Raw genomic sequence first — 22194 nt, 5'->3', positions numbered from 1 at the left:
TGCCTTCGTGACACCAACCTGGCAACTCTTCTAACTTAGTTCCATTGGTAGTACTCCCACGGTTAATCCTCACTGGCCACCACACCTTCCAAGGTGGTAGACATGTATAAGCTGTGTCCAAATGAGATGCATTGTGGGTTCTTCAGATACCCCTATTAGCACTTGCACACAGTGCTGTTCTCCAGCTGGGGCTGATGCTCTCTGTGATCCATTGAGACTCCTTCTCAAATCTAGCCCCTAATTGAACATACCACAGCCTATTAGCCCTGGGATCTTCTGAAATGATGGGCTGCCTGCTTGTGTGGGATCCCATCAAGATGCTTGATTCCCAACTTCTTCCACGGCATCCTATTAGTCAACAGGAAGGCCATCCATGCTCTACCTACCAAGCGCAACTCTTAGCTCCTAACTGTTCTCTCTCCATCATGGGTGGCTTAGAATTCTCTAGGAGGAAGCAGATCCTAGTCTCTCATTCATGGAGGTCCCTAACTTGTGTCTCTGAGGCATACAAGTCAAGCAGTCTCAAGAACTCTGTCATTGGGCCCATTCCAGTATGCTGGGTTAGGCCAATGGGCTTCTGGGGCTCAGCCTACCTCAGAGAGTGAGAAGGATCTCATCTCTGGTGGAGAGCCCCAATCCTATTAATAGTTCTCTTGGGGTCCCCCCAGCTCCCTGTCACTTGGAGGGAGTGGAGATGGTCCAGAGATGTCTCGACTCCTAGGAAGTGCCTTCCAGGAATCACCTGTCAAATTTTTATGCAGCAGATGGCATGGTAACTGGACAGTTCTGCCATCTTTGATAAATTCTACAAAAATATATCTCTCTAGTATATAGAGTATTATCATCTATTTGTCCTTGGCTCTGGGGTCTTAGTCAGATTCCAAGACAAAGCAAATGCCCACTCCACATCCAGCCATGCATTCAATAAATGTTTGTTTTTTACGTTTTTATTTAAATTCCAGTTAGTTAACTGAAGTTACAGTGTAATATTAATTTCAGGTGTAGAGTTCAATGATTCATCACTTACATACAACACCCAGTGCTCATCACAAGTGCCCTCCTTAGTCCCCATGCTAGTTACCCACCCCCCACCCCACCTCCCCTCCAGCAACCCTCAGGTTGTGCTCTGTAGTTAAGAGTCTGTTTTCTGGTTTGCCTCTCTCTCTCTCTCTTTTTTTTTTTTTTTACCCCCTCCAGGTACACTTGGTTTGTTTCTTAAATTCTGCAAATGAAGGAAGTCATATGGTATTTGTCTTTGACTGACTTATTTCACTTAGCATAATACTCTCTAGCTCCATCCACATTGTGGCAAATGGCAATAAATGTTTATTAAGTACCTGCTCAGGGCCAAGCGTTGGCATGGGGGCTGGGGATGCAGAGGTGAGGGCAATATGTCACCGTCCTTTGGGAGCTTACCCTTTGGTTGGGGAGCGTGGGAGAAGCCAGAGACCCACAATAACTGCTTGTGCTAAGATAGGGGTCCAGTGACTGGTCATAATGCCCTCCAGGGCCAGGTGGAGTGGAAAGGAGGAGGCGGAGATGGGGGGGGGCGGGGCGGGGAGAGACAAGGAGACAGTGGCCAGGGAGATGGTGGCCAGGATTACAGAGTCCTGAAACAGCCTGAGGGGCTGGAACTCCAAGCGGTTTGTAACAGCTGAAGCATGGAGTTTGAATTCAGTTCTAAGAGAAGTAGGGAAAAGTTTTAAGAAAGAGAAGAACTGGGCGCCTGGGTGACTTGTCTGTTAAACATCAGACTTCATCTCAGGTCCTGAGCTTGTGGTTTGTGAGTTCAAGCCCCTCATGGGGCTCTGCTCTGACAGTGTGGAGCCTGCTTCAGATCCTCTGTCTCCCTCCCTCTGTGCCCCTCCCCTGCATGCACACCTGTGAGCTTTCTCTCTCTCTCTCTCTCAAAAATAAATAAACATTTTTTTTTAAAGATGATAGAGGCTTGAGTCAGCAGGAAGGACCCAAGAGCACCCCTTCCCCAGAGAAGGCAGAGAGGAGAGGCTCATGAGCCTGTAGTAATGAGAACTGGTCAGCAGGGGAGGAATTGAGGGATTCTCCCTAGAAGTCCAGCTCCTCTCTGTAGTGGGAGGTTGGCTGCATTGGGAGTCGGGGAGGAGGGGGCCTCAAGGTGAGGGAGAAGGTTGGAGATGACTTTGAGGTTGAGGAAAGAACAGATCTGGTTAGGCTGGGCCCCTGAGGGCAGGGCTGTGACCAGAGAGCCCTGGGCACTCCCTGCACCTACACCCCACCCCCAGCTGGAGGACCACAGTCTTCCGAGCAAGACTGGGTGAGGGAGGGGGCAAAGGCCCGAAGTATGAGGTAGGAGGTGAGGTCCAGTGGGAGTGGGCCAGTGGGAGTGCCTAGAGCCTTGGAAAGACATTGGAGGTAGCACAGTCCCAGGAGATGGCAGGGCCCAGGGTGGGCCAGGGGTGTGGCAGGGGAGCCCAGCAAATGCAGTTGGAGGTGAGGGGACTGCAGGTCACCGTGGGGACAAGACCCCACCCGGGGGCACAGAAGGACTTGTGCCCAGGCAGCTGTGTCTCCTCTCCCCACCCAGAGCCAGTGGTGTGTGTCTTTCAGGGATGAGATTTACTGCCAGATCTGCAAGCAGCTGTCGGAGAACTTCAAAATGAGCAGCCTGGCCCGGGGCTGGATCCTGCTCAGCCTTTGCCTCGGCTGCTTCCCACCCTCCGAGAGGTTCATGAAGGTGGGGAGGATGCAGGGGTTGGAGGGGGGCAGGTTGTAGCGGGAGCATAGGTTGGCTCTGGGCTCTGAAGCACATCCAGAAATCCCAGCCCCTGGCCGATTCTCTTGCTCCTGCCGGCCAGCGTGGGCAGCAGTGCCTTCTAGGCCTCAGTTTCCCCATCTGTAAAAGAGGACCCTCGACCTGGTTCCTTCCAGCCCTCCTTCAGGGTCTACAGGCCACTCCACTGGGCTCAGGAACCGGGACGGCTCTTCTGAGGAGACAGTGAGGTGGTAGAAGAAACGTGCATTGAAAAGACGAAGGTGTTCCGGGAGTGGGCGCCAGCTGGGGACCGGCTGCAGTGTTCTCCCTCTAGTCCTTAGAACTAAACGTGGAGCTGGGGGTTGACAGGTGCTCCCAGGTGTCAGAAGTCCCAGACCTCGCTATTTAATATCCTTTTTGGTTCTGATTATAAAAGTAATATGCAGGAAATGCAGAAAGTCTAAAAAGAAAAGTCCTCTCCGCATCCAGAGGTAACTTCCGTCGATTCTGGCCACTGTAACATACAGCGTCGTACTTGTGATCACACAGGATCACACAGGCATCCCGTTGGGGACAGCAGGAGGTGTGTGCACTGGGCCGCTCCTGACACCAGCAGACTCCTCCAGTCTTTTTGTGAGACAAAACGATTTCCAACGCGTTTTATCAAACGTGTTTTAAGTAACGACCCTCCTGCATTTTTCACTTATCTCCGTAAGAGTCTTCTCAGGGTGTGAACTTTTCCCAGATGCCAACTTTAATGCCATGTATCTAGAGCCATCCCAGAGAGTATTTAACATGCTGATGGACATTTAGGGCCCATCTTCCAATTTCTCATCACCATACGCACCAATTAAAACATAAATATAAAGATCGGTCTGAATTACTGGGTCAAAAAGGATGTGCATTTTTATACCATGCACTATTTAAAACATTGACAAACCGGTCCTCAGAAATGTACCAGTTTACATTCCCTCTCATGGTCTGTGAGAGTACCCAAACAGGCCTTTGCCAACACTAAATATTATTATTTTATTTTTTTCCTGATTTATTGAGGTATAATTGACATATAACCTTGTTTAAATTTAAGGCATACAATGTAGTGATTTTATGTAGGAATATGTTGCAAAATTGTTACCACAATAAGGGCAGTGAACACGTTCGTCACCTCACTTAGCTCCATTTGGGGTTATGATTTTTGGAACCTGTGTGGGTAGGAGGTGGAACTGGCCTCTGTCCTAAGTGTCTTCCTCTCCTTCCCTTCCTCGCCCACCAGTATCTGCTGAACTTCATTGGTAAAGGGCCGGCTGGCTATGGGCCCTTCTGTGCAGAGCGCCTGAGACGCACCTATGCCAACGGGGTGCGCACAGAGCCCCCCGCCTGGCTGGAGCTACAGGTAGGGGGCAGCAGGGGCGGGAGACCATCTGTGGGGGTGGTGCCAGCCCCCGTGGTTCCTCCAGCACCTGCCAGCAGGAAATGTGTCCTCTGGGCCTCTCCATCTCTCATGGTACCTTCTGTGCCTGTGGTCCCTATGCATCACGCCTGGGCTCGGCCTCCCCAGGCATGGCCCAGGCTTCAAAAGTGCCCTCCCCACATCTTTAGGGACCTACTAGCTCAAGGAAAAAGTAACTTTTAGCCCTATGGTGTGAATGACTGCTAATTGGGCAAAATATTGCCCCTCCCAAGGGCATTTGCATTTTATTAAGACAGTGATCATTCCAAGGTGGGCATCCTTGGTGGCATTGCTATTTGTGTCATCTGTGAGTTTTTGCAGTGTCCTCGGGAAGAGTCATGGAGACACAGGCAGGGTTCAGGGGGCCCATGAGTCCTGGAAGGCACTCACTCCCTGGGCCCTGTGGTACCCTATACCAGGGGTCACCTCCTGCCCCACCCTGCGACCCAAGTCCAGGGCCCGCCTCTTCTCCCTCATCTACCTGTTCGGTGCCTGGGCCCTGGAGTTGCACATGAACTTGGAGCAGCTGTGTGGATGTGGTCATACCCTGTTGTGCACAGAGAGGAACAGTGGCTTCCACGGACCCAAAATGTCTCAGAGTTCAGGACTTTGAGATTTCCAAGAGCTTTTCTGACCTTCAGTGATTCTGAGCCACTTAGCCTCACCAAAGCTCAGGGTTCTCATGTTAAAATGGGACCTTCTGCCTGCAGGCTGCACTCCATAGACCACTGAGGCAGACTTGGAGAAGCACACAAACTAGTGGACACACCGGACAACATTGCCCTTGCCCCAGCTGGGTCCATCAGTTCGGCAGCCAGCATCTGCTGGCCAGAACTTTAACTCTGTGCCAAGCCGGCTGGGGCTGCAGCAGGCCTGGTGCTCAGGAGCCCACAGGGATGGGCCAACAGGGACTTGAGGACAGGAGGGATGGTGAGTTGGCCTCCAGGACCAAGGGCCTGAGTCTTCATCTGTCCCCAGGCGGTCAAGTCCAAGAAGCACATCCCAATCCACGTCATCTTGGTGACTGGGGAGAGCCTGATTGTTATGGTCGACTCTGCCTCGACGTCTCGGGAAGTCTGCCTGCACATTGCCCACAGGCAGGGCCTCAGTGACCACGTGGGCTTTTCTCTCCAGGTTGCCGTGTACAACAAGGTACTGCCAGCTGTCCCGACCATCCCCCACCTCCCTCATACACCCAGGCCAGCTCAAGCCCTCACACCATGTCACCCTGGCCACTCCTGCCCCTACCAGATGCCAAACACACACACACACACACACACACACATTTTATAGATCCCCTGCCACACCTGAGCAGCCCACACGTAGACCAGGCACTCACACATCCTAGTCCAGCCCCCCTTGTACCAGAGAGCCAGACTCCTGTGCCCGAGAATCAGAGGGTCACACCAACACAGTCCTACCTGAACCTCGTATCATCTCCCGGCCAGAGTCTCTCACACCCATGCCCGCAGCCTCTGACTCAGACACACTCAGGCCGACCAACCAATCCAACCAACCAGCCCTAGCACGCCAGCCTTGGGCATCAATCCCTGCCTGCTTTGGGAGGGGGCCGGTAAGGAGGCGTGTTTCAGAGTGACAGGCAGGCCATGCCCCCATGTGGAAAAACCCCTCAGGCTCTCAGAGGACCAGCTGAGCACACCCTTCCACCCATGTGTCCTGAGGGTGTCCCCATGAGGCCTGGCACACAGCAGTTGCTAACCCCCACTACCCCTAATTCTGGCCTCAGTTCTGGTCCCTGGGCAGCGGGCGCGACCACGTGATGGATGCGGTGGCCCAGTGTGAGCAGCTGGCCCGGGAGAGGGGCGAGAACGAGCGCCAGTCACCCTGGCGCATCTACTTCCGGAAGGAGTTCTTCACCCCCTGGCACAACTCCCAGGAGGACTCCGTCAGTACCCAGCTCATTTACCGCCAAATCCTGCACGGGGTCTGGTCTGGCGAGTACAGCTTCGAGAAGGTGAGGGGACACCATAGCTACCAGGGCCCCGTGATGGAACCATCAGACAGCCTAGAGAAGCACCATATTCCAGGGCAGGCCTGGGCTGTGGCCTGCAGGGAGGACCCGTGGAAGAGTAAGTGGGGATATGGAGAAGCAGGAGGCAGACGCCAGGAACAGGCTCTTGGAGTGCAAGTCCCCGGGCCCCTCTGTGGGGTGTGCAGCTGTCCCCTCCCAGCCCGGCCCCCATTTCCTCCTCCCTTGGACCACAGGTTTGCTCAGGCCTCTGAGCTCCTTTGCCCCAGCAGCAGGCAGGGGAGGCCTCCCATTGGCCTCAGGCCCGCCTGGCTTCACCACGGTGGCTATTTGTGGGGCAGCAGGAAGGCAGCCTTACTGCCCTAGTGCTCAAGATCAAGGCCCACCTCTGCCTCATCCTGACAGTGGGACCTTGGAATATTATGTCACCTCTGAGGCTCAGGCCCTCTGGAAAGTGCAGAGAGGAGCGAGGGCTCTTTGTATGGTTGCAGGAACCCAGGGAGGGGAGTCGTGCGACCTTCCTGTGCCTGAGTCAGGAGGACCCTGCTCTGAGGCCTGCAGCAACCCTGGAGGCCTGCCTGCAATGGAGCAGTGGGCAAGAAGAGGCAGGGACAGGACAGAAAGGCCCCAGAGATCCTGGCAGTTGGGTGGCTCTGCAAGGTTTGGTCTCCCGGAGAGAACAGGGCTGTCCAGTTCCCGTAGAGCCCTGGGGACAGGGGACCCTGCCTGGTGCTGGGCCATGCTGGTGCCTTATACGGATTCCTGCCAAAATGAATCCTTGCAGACACCCCAGGGAGGTGGCCACTGGCCACTGGTGACAAGTGAGCACTAGCTAAGACAGGGTAGAGGCCTTGCCCACATTTACCCTACTCAGACAGCAAGGTTAGGGCTCCCCATGTTAGGGTCCCCCCCTCCCCAAGCCTCAGGCCTCCCTCCCCCCACACTCACTGTCTACCTGAGGGTTGGGAGAGTGGCATAGGGGAGGGAGGGTCACCCCTTGTTCTCAGGCAGAGGGCCTGCAGGGCTCAGGCCAAGGCTGCTGGGAAGTTACAGCTGCCAGCAGGACAGCGGCCTACTGGAGCCCAGTTGGCACACCGTGGTTCCAGTGTGTTGGGGAAGGGATAGGTCCCGCCCAACACAGGTAACAGGACGGGGCGCTCACATTCCTGGTTTTCACCCGGATGTTTGCAGCGAGAGCTGGGGCTCGGCGGGGGCATCCTGCAGGAGGCCATGCCTCCCCACTTGCAGCCACGTTTGCTCCCGGCCCGTGCAGGAGGAAGAGCTTCTGCAGCTGCTGGCCCGGCACTGCTACGTGCGGCTCGGCGCCTCTCTGCGGAGCGAGGCCGTCCAGGAGCTGCTGCCCAGCTGCGTCCCCTCCAGGCTGTACAAGACCAAGCCACCGGAGAAGTGGGCCAGCCTCGTCACCGCCGCCCACGCCAAGGTCAGCCTCGGCAGAGCCTGGGCACACGTGCGTGCGGCCTCCTTCGGAGCCAAGGGGGGTGCGGCATGTAAAGGGTTGGAGGCCCCCGCAGGACAGCTGGAGACCTTGACTCCCAGTGAGCTGGCTGCGTCTCTCGAGGGCGGAGTCATCCTCTGGAGTCCGGCTCCCGATCACAGACCCACCCCACTGGCCCTGCCCCCTTCCAGATGGCGTCTCAGGGGCGTCGGGGAAGCTCCCGCCCACGCTCCTGTCCACTGCAGCCTCCACCTCTGGCACAGGTGGGCGTCCGCAGCTGCCAAGCGCACGCTGCGCCCGCGCCCTGGGTGCAGGCCCTGCACGGCGGGGAGGGCTGCGTCTTCTACCCCCGCCCTTCAGCCTGCTCCATGTGGACGGGGCTTCTCCTGGGGGCTCACGCCTCCAACTCCCCCACAACACACAGGATCACCCACACCGGTGCGGGTTTCCGCGGCTCCCTGAACATCACCCCACGAGGGGACAGCAAAGACACACCATCTGATTCACAGTCCTCCTGCTGTCCCCTCTCTCCAGCACCAACAGGGACAGCCCTCCCCAAAACTGCCCCCCATCAAAGCCTCCTTCCTTCCAGGGTGCTGGGCTGGGCAGCGTGGCCTGAGGACACCACTCGCTGTCGCTGCTGCTGCAGGAGAGCTATGCATGGATGGCGGGGGGGGGGGGCACTGCTCTTTGGTTAATTTCTGCGTCCACCTCAAGAAAGGGCAGGACAGAGAACAGGGAAGAAGGCAGCACAATGCCTGCTTCTTAGGGGCTGACAGCCCAGCGGCAGGGACATGAGCCCCAGGTGAGGGGTTCAGGCAGCAGGGGCCCTTCAAGTTCAGAGAAGGGTGGTGAGCATGGCGAAGCCACATAATCTTGGCAGGAAAGGGGGGCGGGTCCCCCAAGTGGGCCCATGGACAAGTGTCCTGTGCACCTGTGGTCTGGGAAGTGCAGCTTGCCCTGTCTTGCTCTTTCGGGATTCACGGTGCATAGCTATTTATGAAAGGCTCTGACAAGTCCTGCCTTAGAGAAACCTGATAGTTTTACCCGACATTTCCCAGACATATTTGACCACAGAACCTAAAGGTTTAGCATCTGTTGGAAACAGTTCTTGGTGATAGGAATTTGGGGAAGCAAAGCCCACTTGGTGGTTTTTGGTGTTTCCCAGCTTGAGTGAATGTGTTTGCAGGAGAGAGGTCATGGGCTTTTAGTGCTCATATGAGGGAAGGACCAGAGGCTTACATGAACCCAAATGAACATGAGTAAGAAGTGGCTTTGTAGTTTAGGAAGGGAGAGTTGGGGTGAAGATAAAGAATTAGGAAATGTTACCCAACCACTTTTTTCCAAAGTGAACATACTGACTTTTTTCGTTATACCACTTAAAACATGTACGTTACCAAAGGCATTTAAAAATACAGACATGTACGAACAGACAAGTGAAATCACCAATAATTTATCAATGAGATCATCACTCTTAGCATTGTGGGATAGATTCTTCCAGACTATATTCATGGGTACGCCACTGAGAAATGAATATGATTAGAGAGAAGTAATACACCTTTAAAAGAATAAACATAGGCTTATATGGCAACTGCTTCTTCACTTAGCCACATAGCAAGGGGCCATATTTCCATGTCTCAAAATACTAATCTTCATACTCTTTTCCCTTTTTTTCTCTTTTCCTTCATGTTCATTTTTAATGGCTGCATAGTACTAAAATAATGCATTATAATTTACTGATTCCTGTTGATGAATGTTAAGGTCATTCCCCATTTTTCATTATTATTTTTTTTACAGAAGTCACTTTTTTAAAGTTTATTTATTTTGAGAGAGAGAGAGCACATGCACATGCGAGTGGGGGAGGGGAGAGAGAGAGAGAGAGAGAGAGAGAGAGAGAGAGAATCTGAAGCAGACTCTGTGCTGTCAGCATGGTCTGACACAGGGCTCAATCCCATGAACTATGAGATCATGACCTGAGTGGAAATCAAGAGTTGGATGCTTAATCTACTGAGTCACCCAGGCTTCCCCCCTCCAACCACTTTTCATTTTTAATAATGAACCACTTTATAGTTTTATATACTTGATGGTATATAAACTTTTATATACTTGATGGTTATTCGCCAGGGTAAGTTCTCGGCAGGAGATCTCAGAGGGTATGAACATTCTAAGGTGCTTGATACTGTGGCATTTTGCCAGATCACCCTTCAGATATGAGGCTTGGATTTACATTCCACAATCCGGGGTATGAATGGTACCCAACCACTTTTTTAAACTAGCAACAAGAGAAATAACATTTTATTCGACCAATAGTAAAAAGAAAGTTCAGCTGGACACTGTAGCCAGCTACCGACACAGAGCAGTGGAGACAGGAAGAGGAGAGGGAAAGGGTGAAGAAGTCGAGAAAGAGGGAGGAAGGAACGTGGACTGGGGGCAGGTTGACATGATCTCTGAGAGGTGGCTCCCAGATAGGCAGCAGAGCTCTAGAGAAGACAGACAGGGAGAGGTCCCAAGGGCACGGAGACACACGCCAAGACAGGCCTGCACAAAGTGAGACACAGGCCCATCAGGCACATGTTGGCGGGAGCAGGCCCACCTCAGCCTTCCATGCCTGACCTATGGCCCTCTGGCGCCCTGATGCCCAAGAGGGGCAAGCCTTTCTCCCTTCTCAAAACCACCTGTGAAATGGGGCACCTGGGTGGCTCAGTGGGATAAGCAACTGACCTTGGCTCAGGTCATGATCTCGCAGTTTGTGAGTTCAAGCCCCGTGTCGGGCTCTATGCTGACAGCTCAGAGCCTGGAACCTACTTCAGATTCTGTGTCTCCCCCTCTTTCTACCCGTGCCCTGATCACGCTCTGTGTTTCTCTGTCTCTCAATAATAAACATTAAAAAAATTTTTTTTTTAAAAACACCCTTGAGGGGCGCCTGGGTGGCTCGGTTGGTTGAGCATCCGACTTCGGCTCGGGTCACGATCTCGCAGTCCGTGGGTTCGAGCCCCGCGTCGGGCTCTGGGCTGATGGCTCAGAGCCTGGAGCCTGCTTCCGATTCTGTGTCTCCCTCTCTCTCTGCCCCTCCCCCATTCATGTTCTGTCTCTCTCTGTCTCAAAAATAAATAAACATTAAAAAAAATTTTTTTTAAATAAATAAATAAAAACACCCTTGAAAGGTCCTCTGCCAGGGCGGGTGAAGTAGGGCTGTGCCCGCCTCCCCAGCAGCCTTCACCGGCACTGGCCTTTCTTAGGTAGAGGCTTCACAGAACAATCCAGCAAATGAGCACCATGACACCGGGCCCCTGGTTCAATAAGGGGAAGCCGGGGTTGCGTGAGTAAGAGATAAGTGACGGAGGTGACCCATTGTGTCTGCCCCTGCAGGCTCAGTACACCCAGAAGCAGGCAAAGCCGCTGGCCGTGCAGGAGCAGGTGGTGGAGGCCGCCCGCCTGCAGTGGCCGCTGCTCTTCTCCAGGCTCTTTGAGCTCACCACACTGTCTGGTAAGGGGGCCTGATGGAGGGGTAGGGGGTGCAGGCAGAGCCCCCCCACCCCCTGGGGCAAGCCTAAGCTTCACGACCCTGTCCTCCCCGGCCAGGCCCCCGACTGCCCAAGACTCAGCTGATCTTGGCTGTCAACTGGAAGGGGATGTACTTCATGGACAAGAAGGAGAAGATGCTCCTAGAACTCTCTTTCCCAGAGGTCATGAGTCTGATCACCAACAGGTGGGTGTCCCAAGGGAAGATGCCCCAAATCTCTTTCCTCACAACCTTAGTTGGTCCTTGGGGGCTCCAGGAAAGAGGGAGGCACATGTCCCTGGGTGCCCGGCTAGAGCGCAGGGGTGACGATGGACATGTGCAGCGTGGTGGCCACTGGACTCAGGACCCCACCCTGTCCTGCTGCTGGGCCAGTACTGCCCGCTAAGTACTGCATCTGAGAGTGAGGCATTGTTCTCTCAGGCTTCTCTTGAAACCCAGATCCACCTGGAAGGGGGCAAAGAAGCTTATAGCCTTTTGGGTGTGCATTCACTTACAGGCTGTCCCTTCTCATGGGCGAGAACCGGTCACACGGAAGGTGCGGCCCATCCGAGAGAGGAAGTGAAGGCCAGGGGCTGGGTGTGTGGCAGGGTGGCCGTGCAGGCCAGGCTGGGCCTCAGACCCCCCCCACCCCCACGGCTCTGCATGGCTCTCATCTTCTGAGAATACCCCCAGCCCTTTGGGAAGGCCTGCCTGTGCCCTGCCAGGGCCCCTTGGTTAAAGCATACCCCAGTGTGCCGTGACCATCATTATTGTTACCCGTGTGTGGGGCGCACAGTGGCCACCACTTACTCAGGCTGACTATGCTGGGTGCCCATCCCCATGACATCACCCACTCTGCAGATGAATAAAGTAAGACACAGAAGGCTGAGTAGCTGGCCCAAGCTCACCAAGACTGGTGCCCCATTTCAACTCCAATGTTCTTTGCCATGTCCCTGTGGTGGCCCTATGCACCAACCACCTCACTGCCCACTCAGAGCTGAGCCCAGAGGCTCGCTGCCTTTGAAGCCTAAAGGACCCTGAGCTCTGGGTGTCGTTTTGCCCACTGCACACAGTGGTCCCTCGGCTTAGACCTTGGTTCTGGCCAAGTCGTCTGTAACGAGGCAGGGTCACCCCCTCTGAGGCAGCTGGGGGCTAGAATGGGAAGGGTGGAAGAGGCCAGCAGTCATGTCGTATCCTTTGTCCCCTCAGGGAGGCCCAGGGTGGGCAGAGGCTGTTACTGTCCACACTGCACCAAGAGGAGTACGAATTCATGTCCCCCAGCAGTGTGGCCATCGCTGAGCTGGTGGCCCTGTTCCTGGAGGGCTTGAAGGAGAGGTCCGTGTTCGCCATGGCTCTGCAGGACAGGAAGGCCACAGGTGCCCAGCCAGGCGGGAGCAGGGTGTGGTGAGGGGGCCAATGCTGTGGTCAGAGGGAAGGTGGCTGGCTCATCCCCATGTCTCAGCGGCCATACAGCAGGGCTCCGGGAGGGACCCGAGCAGAGAGAGAGAGACAGAGGGCTACAAAGCACGGTCGGGGACAGCTTTGGGCAAAGCCCTCCCTTGTACAAAATGAGGGGCTTAAGGAAGTGGTCTCAAACCCCCCAGAGGGGAAGCTAGTTGAGGACTGGACACTGTAGGAAGCTCAGGAAAGGGTCCACGTCCTCCACCCTGCAAAGAATGGCCCAGCCACCAGTCTGACCTTTCAACACCCCACAGCCACGCTGTTATCCCACTTACAGACCAAACCAGAGGCTCGGACAAGGGAAGCAACTTGTCCAGGGTCATAGCTCAGGGGTGGGGGACCGAGCCCTGGCAGTCTAGTTGTTGGCCCACCTTCCCTGCAAGCCAGCACTCCAGCAAGAGCAGAGCACTCCTGGGAGTTGGGAGGGAGTACGGGGGCTCCCTCGGATGGAGAGGAAGGGGCTGTGCATCCGGGTCTTACAGCAGGAAAAAGTGCCCAGAAACATTATCCCTTTTGCCCATTCTATCCCCACAACTGTCCAAGAGGGAGGGATTATTATGTCCTCCCAGAGGAGGCTCAGGGAGCGTCCCCAGGCTCAGGGGGCGTCACGGCACTCAGAGCCGGTCCCCCGAGGCTAGGGCCGCAGCTGAGCTCCCTAGCCCCTGCCTGCCCGGGCCTGGGAATCTGGCCAACTGCTCAGCCTCACAGTGGCTTTGGGCCCATCGCTCTGCCAAAGGAGACAACCCCTACAATGCCAACCCGGTCTCTGGCCTCTGTATAGCCCTTGGTAAGTGGTGGCTTTTCTGCCCCCGTGTGTGACCTGGGATTGCAGAGGATGCCACCATCCTGCCCTTCAAGAAAGGGGACCTGCTGATCCTGACAAAGAAGCAGGGGCTGTTGGCCTCTGAGAACTGGACCCTGGGCCAGAACGACAGGACGGGCAAGACGGGGCTGGTGCCCACGGCCTGTCTCTACGCCATCCCAACGGTCACCAAGCCCTCGGCACAGCTGCTGGTAACTCACACGCCCATCCGTCCTCAGCCCGGGACCCTGTGGGCACATGGGGAGGTGACCTGGTTGCTAGCCCTTACCCCACCTTGCAGAGAGCCAGGAGGGTCACCTGGGCCTCAGGTCTGCTCTGCCAGCCCTGTCATCCCTCTGCAGTGCCCATGAAGCTGGCATGGTGCTTGGCACTTCATAGATGCTCCCATGACAGTGCATCCTGGGAACAAACCCATTCCCCCAACCCCCACCAGCCTGGCTTAAACCTGACCCACCCAAGGGGGCCCAGGTCTCCCTACTGCCAGGTACCACCCACCCCAGCCCCCAAAACCAGCCCCAGCATTCGCACACTGAGTGCCAGCTGTGTGCCCCGTGCACTGCAGCACTGAACACAAGAGCGACTCCGCCCTCAAGGAGCCTTTTAGCAAACTGTTAGCTGACGGCAAGTATGCAAAGTAACTCCAAGAAGCAGCACTGGCTGTCCTAGGAGCGAATAATAGGGTAGGGGCTCACCTGTCCAGGAAGGCATCCCTGAGGAAGTGCCATATGTGCTGTGGCCTGAAGCGCTCAAGGAACCAGGCAGGCAGGGCCAGGGTGAGAGGCGCCCCTGACAGGTGCTCTGGGGAAGGGGAGCAGGGTGGGTCTGAGAAGCCCTCCCAAGGGAAAGGAACAGGCCGGGAGACGTTGAGTCACTGGTCATGGGTCACACAGCAGGTGACACAGGAGGGGTAGGCCCAGGCCTGTGCATCCCTGTGGTCAGCCCCTCCCATGGCACTGGAGCAACCAGGCCTGTGGGAAGGGCCTCGTGGGCAGTGGAACCCACAGACCTGTGCCTCCACAGAGCTTGCTGGCCATGTCACCAGAGAAGCGGAAGGTGGCAGCCCAGGAGGGGAGGCCCCCAGAGCCACTACCTGAAGAGCAGTCCAAGGAGAAGCCACACACCCTGGAGGAATTCTCCTACGAGTTTTTTAGGTGCTCACTCAGGCCTCCACCAGGCCCCTTCAGCCCCTCTGTGCTCCCTGGGGGTTACAGGGAGGCTGTGGAAGCAGGTGCAGTGTCCACCTGGCCTCCCTGGGAAAAGAGGGGACTCTGTGAGCCTCCCACAGCCACCCTGGGAGGGCAGGGAGCATGAGTCTGAGTCTGTCCCCCAGTAGTGCACACACGGTACGCAGGTGGGGAGAGGAGGGAGAAGCTTGGGCAGACAGGGCTTGAGAAGGGCTCTCACATCAGCCTCTATTCCTGACAGGGACCCAGAGAAGGAGACAGTCAGCAGGGCCATGCTCCCCCTGGCCCGGACCCGGAGCCACCTATGGGACCACTCGTCTGAGCCACTGCGGCAGCCTCTGCTCAAGCGCGTCTATGACAACACCGAGCTTCGGGACCCTGCCTGTCAGATCTTCATCGATATCCTTCCCCAGCCAGCCTGCCCCAGCTCTGGACCAACCCCACAGCCACCCTGGGAAGGGCACAGGCCCCACTGAGCACAGGGCAGAGGCAACATGCTGCTCATGGGGCCTGTCGAGAGTGGGACCAGGGCCAGGGTCAGAGGTAACAGGCAGCCATGATGGCACGTCCTCCTTGACAGCCACACCCATCCTCCGGTACATGGGGGACTACCCTTCTCGCCAGGCCTGGACGCCCGTGGATCTCACCAACCAGATCTTCTCACTGGCCCTCCAGGAGTCAGCCCTGCAGGATGAGGTCTACTGCCAGATCCTGAAGCAGCTGACACACAACACCAAGAGGTCTGCTGGGGACGGGCTGGGGCCAGAGGGCCCCAGGCTCCATGCCCAGGCCCCCTCAGTCTTTGCCCTAGCCCCCAGAGGTTGCCCATGGGTCAGAGAGGGAGGCAGTAGCTCATGGGCACTACCCAGCCTGCCCAGGCACTGACAGCAGCAGTGGGAAGGCCGGGACACCCCTCTCTCCTGCTGACTTCCTGGGGGTGGTCAAAGCTGGGAGGAAAATGGACCTGCCATGGGCCCTACCTGCCCCCACCCTTTCTTCCTTGCGACCTGGACACACCATGGGCTCTCTACACCTCCGTTGCCTCCACCAAACAAATGGGTGCAGGGAGACCCCCTCCCCATTTTGTGTGTGTGAAAGCCTTTGAGGCCTGAGGCAGCCGGGTGGCAGGCTTCCTCACCCACGGCCCCAGGTGGGCCTCATGTCCCATCTCCCTGAGACACCTGGTGGGCTGGGGCCTTCTGGGGGGCCCTTCCTGGCCTGACAGGCACTGCCACCTCCAGGTACAGCGAGGAGCGTGGCTGGCAGCTGCTGTGGCTGTGTACCGGCCTCTTCCCTCCCGGCAAGGCACTGCTGCCCCATGCTCAGAAGTTCATAGACACTCGGAGGAGGAAGCCACTGGCCCCTGACTGCAGCCGCCGCATCCAGAGGATCCTGAGGTGAGCCCACCAGCGCTCGCTCCCTCGGGAGAGTCCGCCTGTCGATGCTGAGAGGCCTGGTCCAGCCCTTCCAGAGCTCATGGGCCAGTGTGGACACTTGTCAGTGGAGCCAGACTCTGTGTCTTCTCCGGTAGCTCGTGTCCATTTAAGAGCGCAGGACCAGGCCTCCAGCAACCTGGGCAAAGGCTGGAGAGCAAGGCTCAGGGGCGACCCGAGAGGCCTGGGTGGTCAGTGGGGGCTTCTGGCAAGCTCAGTCTTGGCCATGAGCTCTCTCTACCCTAATAGCTGCCTTCCCAGGGCACAGAGGGAACTGCCTGGAGGCCAGAGCATGACCCCAATGCCCCAAGCCACCCACCTGCCTGCCCAGCCCAGCCCAGCTACGAGGCCAGTCCCTGCCAATCCATATGGCCAGCCCTCCTGTGTTTGGGCAATTCTTCCTGGGCTCTGTCTTGGTTCTCATCCACACCACCCACCCTGTCTGGCTTGGCCTCCTGTGGCTGTGGGAGAGTGTGTTGGCCATGATTGTGGAGGAGGAGGTGGGTGCCCTCAGAGAGGCCCTGTGGGGGTCCCTGACCCCTACCTGATACCCATGCTGTGTGAGAATGAGAACACAACTCGCCCTAGCCATTGGTGCTCTCCACCCAGGAAGCTCTGGGTCAGTCCAGGTCCCCTCCCCCATGTGTGTCCCAGGCCTTCCCAGACTCCTCAGAGCTACAGGTCACCTGGAAAGTGAGTCCAGGCTGGCTCTGCTGCTTCCTCTGGGCCTGGTGCTGAGCCCCCCTGATTACCCTGTCCTTCACTGGGGTGGTGGAGTTCTTTATTGTGTGTGTCTGGCACACAGTTTAGCTTGGGGGCTGGTGGCCAGGGCCCGGCCCGGGCCGGGCTGGGGGTGGCAGGGTGCCATGCTCAGTAATCACTGTCCTGCTCTAGGACAGGGCCCCGGAAACAGCCTCCACACCCGGTGGAGGTAGAGGCTGTGGAACAGAACATCACCCGCATCTGCCACAAGATCTGCTTCCCTAATGACACTAGTGAGGTAAGCCTCCCGCCCAAGGTGCTGGCTTCCCAGGCTCCTGGCCTGTAGCCCCCACCTTGTGGACAGACACTGTTTTCAGGGCTACAGTGAACCTCCTGCCCCTGCATCTGCCCCAGAAACTGTCTGCTGTGCCCTCGCTGGTGCCCCACAGACATTAACTGAGTGCCTGAGCCCTCAGGTGCTCAAGGCCAGCACAGGGAGGGGCCTCCCCGGAAGGAGTGCTGCTGGTGCTGGGGGCAGTTCTGGACTAATAGGGGGCGTTCTAGGCCAGCGTGGGGAGGGGCCGCCCCTGAGGATGGGAGGGGAGCTCCTGGTGCAGTCGGAAGTCAAGGAGGTCCCAAAGGTGTCGGGGGCACTCCTGGCCAAGGTGCACAGAGAGGAGGCCCTAAGGGAGGGCAGCAAAGCCAAGTCCCAGGGCATGGGGTCCCGACGGGCTTCTGACCCTGCCCTGGGGCATCAGGGAGCAGGTGCTGCCATTAGGCATGTGTGCAGACTGAACCCATGTGGCTGCTGGGGACAGCAAAAGATGGGGGGGGGGGACCATCAGGTGCCAGGTGTGGTAGAGAGGTCCCCAGCCAAGTGGCAGCAGTGAAGTGTGGGGCAAGGGGCCGAGGGCCACGTGCCTTTGCAGGCTTTCCCAGCAGCGGTATGGCCTTTATGGTCTTAGAGACTACGGGTCCCACAAGGGAAAGTTCCCACAGTCTGGCTACAGGGCTCTCAAAGCAAGTTCAAAAGGCTGAGCCTCCTGGGTCCCCAAGGCAGTGAACTCTGACTGAACGACATAAGCATCCAGCTGGTTTTCTAGAAGGGAAGGCTGCTCCTTCTCAGGCTGGGGCACGTCCAGCCAGTCTTAGGAAGGAGAAACAGCCCCAGGCTATGATGGGTCATCCCAGGTCGAGCCTCATCCTGAGACATTCACGCACTGCTTCTCTGCCCAGATGCTGGAGGTGGGCACCTACACGCGGGTGCGGGACGTATGCCAGAGTGTTGCCACCAGGCTGCAGCTGGCCTCCTGGGAAGGCTGCAGCCTCTTCATCAAGATCTCTGACAAGGTGCAGTCGGCTGGGTGGGCCTGGGCTAGAGGCGAAGGTGGGCAGATGTCTGGTGTCTGTGGCATTGTCCCCATGTACTGGGCCGGGCCCCTCACTGCACACAGGCTGTCAGGATGAAGGTAGGTGGGCTTATGGAGCGGCACAATCCGGTACAGTTCCCCAAGCAAGTGAGACCCAGCTCAGAGCAGCACCTGGCCTCCCAGGCCATAGACAGGCTGGCAGGGCCCAGGCCGCCAATGCCCCCCAGGCGGGCATTCCCCTGGAGGTCCTTCCACCTGCACACCTCCCTCTGCCTCCCTCCCCACCCACCCCAGGTCATCAGCCAGAAGGAGGGAGACTTCTTCTTCGACTCCTTGCGGGAAGTGTCTGATTGGGTGAGGAAGAACAAGCCCCAGAAAGAAGGTAAGGGGAGCAAGATGGGGTGGGGTGAGGAAGGAGGGGTGTGGCTAGGATGGAGGGCACAGGGAAGGGGGACAGTCTGCCTCCCTGGGCCAGGGGCAGAAGGTTCCCTTGGCACCTCTTGCATGGCCCCTGCCCGAAGTCATTCATTCATTCATTCCCCCTTAGATCCCCTGGGTCACGGGTATGGCCAGACCTGGGGCCAGCTGGGCAGGGGCAGGGCGTGGGGCCAGGCCTGGGACAGATGGCTGCACTGCAGAAGGTGAAGGCTATGTGGGGGCCCAACCCCCACAGAGAGGTGCAGGAGAATCCCTGGAGAGGGTGGCCTCCACACCAGTCCTGAGGATGAGGAAGAGTTGGGGGTCAGGAAGAGGGGGTGAGGCTTGCCAGCAAGGGGGGGCAGCAGGAGCAGACAGAGCAGTAATGAGGGGGGAAGGTATCACAGCTTACGCGCTATGGGCAGTGGTGCAGGGAGGTGGGCAGCGATGCCCCTGCCATGAGAAGGGGTGGGGGGCACGGGCCCGGGAATGTGCTGGGCCACAGGACAGACTTGGTGCTCACTGCCCGCCCTGCCCAGGGGCACCCGCAACACTCCCCTACCAGGTGTACTTCATGCGGAAACTGTGGCTCAATGTGACCCCGGGAAAGGATGTAAACGCAGACACCATTCTTCATTACCACCAGGTACCCAGTGGGCTTGGTCCACCTTCACTGCGTCCACACCCACCCTGAGACACAGTGGAGGGAGGAAGCAGGCCCACAGCTGCCTTGCTCCAGGGCCACTTGCCCTCTCCGGGGTGGGGGTGGGGGTTCTGGAGGCCCCAAGGGGTGGGCGGGCTGAGCCACTGAGGGTTCTGCAGCAGGAGCAGAGGGACAGCAGGCTTTGGGGACAGTGACTGTACCAGCACCGCAGCACGATTGCTGGGAATGGGAGGGGACAGAGTGTTCCAACCACTTAGGGGCAGGGCAGGCCGCCACCCCCGTGGGGGAAAAGCCCTGCCCCAACCTCTCGTGGTCATGCCCCACGAGAAAACCTCCCTCAAGGGCCTTAGCCTGTTGAGGGCTGTCTCCTGCCTGCGGGTGAGCTAATACCTCTGCCACTGGAGCACGAAGAATAGGGGGGCGGCAGCCTAAGGCCAACGTGTCTGTCACTCAGGAGCTGCCCAAGTACCTTCGTGGCTTCCATAAGTGTTCTCAGGAGGACGCTGTCCACCTGGCAGGCCTCATCTACAAGGCCCAGTTTGACAACGACCGGTCCCAGCTGGCTAGTATCCCCAAGATCCTGAGGCAACTTGTGCCTGAGAACCTCACACGTCTGATGTCTTCCGAGGAATGGAAAAAGGTCCTTGATGGGGCTGGGGAGGGGGTCATTGGGTGCCAGGCCCTGCCAGGGCTGGATGACCACATTCTGGTCATGGAGGGTGTGCTGGGTCTGCAAGTGTCACCCCCTCCGCACGCCATCCACAGCACTTGGGGGATTCAGGCTCCCCCACGGGGCATAGAGGTGACACTTGGCTCTGAGTACCCCCCAGGCTGGCCACGGGCACACACGTGCCACTTTGGGGCCTCCAGGACCCTGTGTGGAGGGCTTGGTCAGGCACTGGCTCCAGCCCAGGCCCTCACTGGTCCTTCCCACCACCCTCAGAACATCCTTCTGGCCTATGACAAGAACAAGAACAAGACAGTAGAGGAGGCCAAAATGGCCTTCCTCAAGTGGATCTGCCGGTGGCCCACGTTCGGGTCTGCCTTCTTCGAGGTGAAGGTAGGCCTCACCTCACGCTCAGCCGTCCCTGCCCAAGGGAACCTCACCCAGCTCTGGCCCCAGCAGCCTGTGTTCCTCTCCAAACACACGCTTAAGGGTGGGCCTGGCCACCTGGTTTGGACGGAGCATGTGTGCACGTGTAGGTGCACCTGTGTGTCTCAGGGAGGCAGCCCCTGGCCTCCCCAGCTGGGCTGTGACCACTGCGTCCCCCCCTCCCCAGCAAACCTCCGAGCCCTCCTACCCGGACATCATCCTCATCGCCATCAACCGACACGGGGTTCTGCTCATCCACCCCAAGACCAAGGTAATAGCCAGGCCCCAGCAGGGCTGGGAAAGCTGCCTGGGGGTCCCAGTCCCCGCTCTCCCCACTCCCTGCACAGGTGATACCCCCTGCTCTTCTCTCCCCCTTCACACGGCCCCATGGGTTCTGGAGGACGCAGGAGATGAGGAGCAGCAGCTCTGACTCAGGGCCTCTACGCCCCCTGGGTTTCCGCTGGACCCCGCCCACCCTGCCCACTCTCCCACAGGAACTGCTCACCACCTACCCCTTCACCAAGATCTCCAGCTGGAGCAGTGGCAGCACCTACTTCCACATGGCACTGGGGAGCCTGGCCCGGGGCAGCCGCCTACTGTGTGAGACCTCCCTGGTGAGGCCAGGACTCCCAGGTCCCTTCCCCCAACCCAGACACATGGGGCACAGAGGCAGCGGGGACTAGGTTTCCCCAACCCTGAGCCCCAACTGCCACTAGCAAGTTGCTCACTGTGAGGATCCGGGTTTCTGTGCCCAGGGAGGGCAGGGCCAGGCTGGGCCAGCAGAGTCTGGAAGGAGGGGCAGCGAGGAAAAGGCTGGGAGGGGTCGTGATAGCCAGGCCCGCTGTGGGCCCCCTGTGGGCCTGGGCCACTCTGAGGAGGGAGGGGGACTCGCCTCTTTGCCTCCCTATCCAATGTGTCCTTGAGGCAGCAGCTGGGTACTGCACAGCCCTGATCCGAGCCCCCCCGGGCCCGCACCTTGCAGCCTCCAGCCCCGCTCTCCCCTGTCCAGGGCTACAAGATGGATGACCTGCTGACCTCGTACGTGCAACAGTTCCTGAGCACCATGAAGAAGCAGCGGGGCTCCCAGGCCCCCACCGACCCTTAGCGCCAGGGACTGGCCTGCCTGCTCACTTGCCCTTCCCAACCTGGGGTCCGGGCGGCACTTCCCTAGAGCCCTCTTCCTGGCCCAGGGCCTGCCCTCTGTAAGCACCCTTTCGTGCTGCCTTCTCAAAACACACCCCACACTCCTCGGCACACCAGGTAGGCCCCCTTTGCTGAGCGGCTGATCATAGAGGCCAAAGTGGGAAGCCTAGGGTGGGGCCAACCTCCAAGCTGATGGGTGGACGGCTGAGAGGACTCCCCCAAGAATGTTCAGTAAAAATTCCTAACTCCTGGAGCGTGTGCAGTGTGTTAGTGAGGGAAGAGGTAGGGGGCCAGGTGGGCAGGAGGCCTCGGAGGCACTGGCCAGCAAAGGGTCTCTTCCAGAAAAAACGAAAAGCTTTGTGACTTCTCTGGGGACACCCGGATGACAGCTCCATTCTCAGGGAATGACTTCATTGGTTTCTCCCTCCCTCTCCCTCCCCCCCCCCCACATTCCTTTCCTCCTCCCTCCCTCCTTTCCTCCTCCCTCCCTCCCTCCCTCCTCTCCTACAAGGCCCCTTTGCACACTGCAGTACCCACAGGGCACTGGGTCACAGAACTGCTGCTGAGGGGGCCTGGTGTGGGCGCAGGCCAGGCCTGCCCGCTCTCTGGCTGCTGGCCTCACGCTCAGGGCAGCCTGTGCCCAGGCAGGAGCAGAGCTGGACACAGGGCCTTAGGGGCCTGGGTTCATCCCAACCGTGCTGGCAGGCCCCGTAGTAGTCTGCCCCCCACCATCTTACCCGCCTGGCCAGCCTTCGCAGACTGTAGGTTTCTGGAT

The 22194-nt window shown here is 57.9% G+C and overlaps 1 protein-coding gene across 8 annotated transcripts in view; it reads left to right on the top strand.

Annotated features, from left to right (window-relative positions):
* MYO7B (myosin VIIB) overlaps positions 1–21852 on the top strand; it is a 103001-nt gene extending 81149 nt beyond the window's left edge. For 6 of the 8 annotated variants that reach the window (XM_042994180.1, XM_042994178.1, XM_042994179.1 and 3 more), the window contains 22 exons: positions 2587–2713; positions 4005–4124; positions 5160–5333; positions 5929–6156; positions 7445–7612; positions 10997–11114; positions 11210–11336; positions 12339–12505; positions 13423–13604; positions 14434–14564; positions 14839–14996; positions 15184–15337; positions 15839–15994; positions 16925–17030; positions 17969–18082; positions 18397–18484; positions 19059–19165; positions 19638–19823; positions 20127–20243; positions 20464–20547; positions 20771–20890; positions 21259–21852. In XM_042994180.1, the coding sequence (XP_042850114.1) occupies positions 2587–2713; positions 4005–4124; positions 5160–5333; positions 5929–6156; positions 7445–7612; positions 10997–11114; positions 11210–11336; positions 12339–12505; positions 13423–13604; positions 14434–14564; positions 14839–14996; positions 15184–15337; positions 15839–15994; positions 16925–17030; positions 17969–18082; positions 18397–18484; positions 19059–19165; positions 19638–19823; positions 20127–20243; positions 20464–20547; positions 20771–20890; positions 21259–21381 (3055 nt within the window). In that variant the 3' untranslated portion in view covers positions 21382–21852. Of the gene's footprint in view, positions 1–2586; positions 2714–4004; positions 4125–5159; positions 5334–5928; positions 6157–7444; positions 7613–10996; positions 11115–11209; positions 11337–12338; positions 12506–13422; positions 13605–14433; positions 14565–14838; positions 14997–15183; positions 15338–15838; positions 15995–16924; positions 17031–17968; positions 18083–18396; positions 18485–19058; positions 19166–19637; positions 19824–20126; positions 20244–20463; positions 20548–20770; positions 20891–21258 lie in introns of those variants that run through there. The other 2 variants (XM_042994183.1, XM_042994184.1) reach the window with 2 other exon arrangements.
* Positions 21853–22194: the final 342 nt, after the last annotated feature.

This window comes from Panthera tigris, chromosome C1, assembly GCF_018350195.1.
Source record: "Panthera tigris isolate Pti1 chromosome C1, P.tigris_Pti1_mat1.1, whole genome shotgun sequence".
Lineage (NCBI taxonomy): Eukaryota > Metazoa > Chordata > Mammalia > Carnivora > Felidae > Panthera > Panthera tigris.
This window is presented reverse-complemented; position numbering and strand designations above follow the sequence as displayed.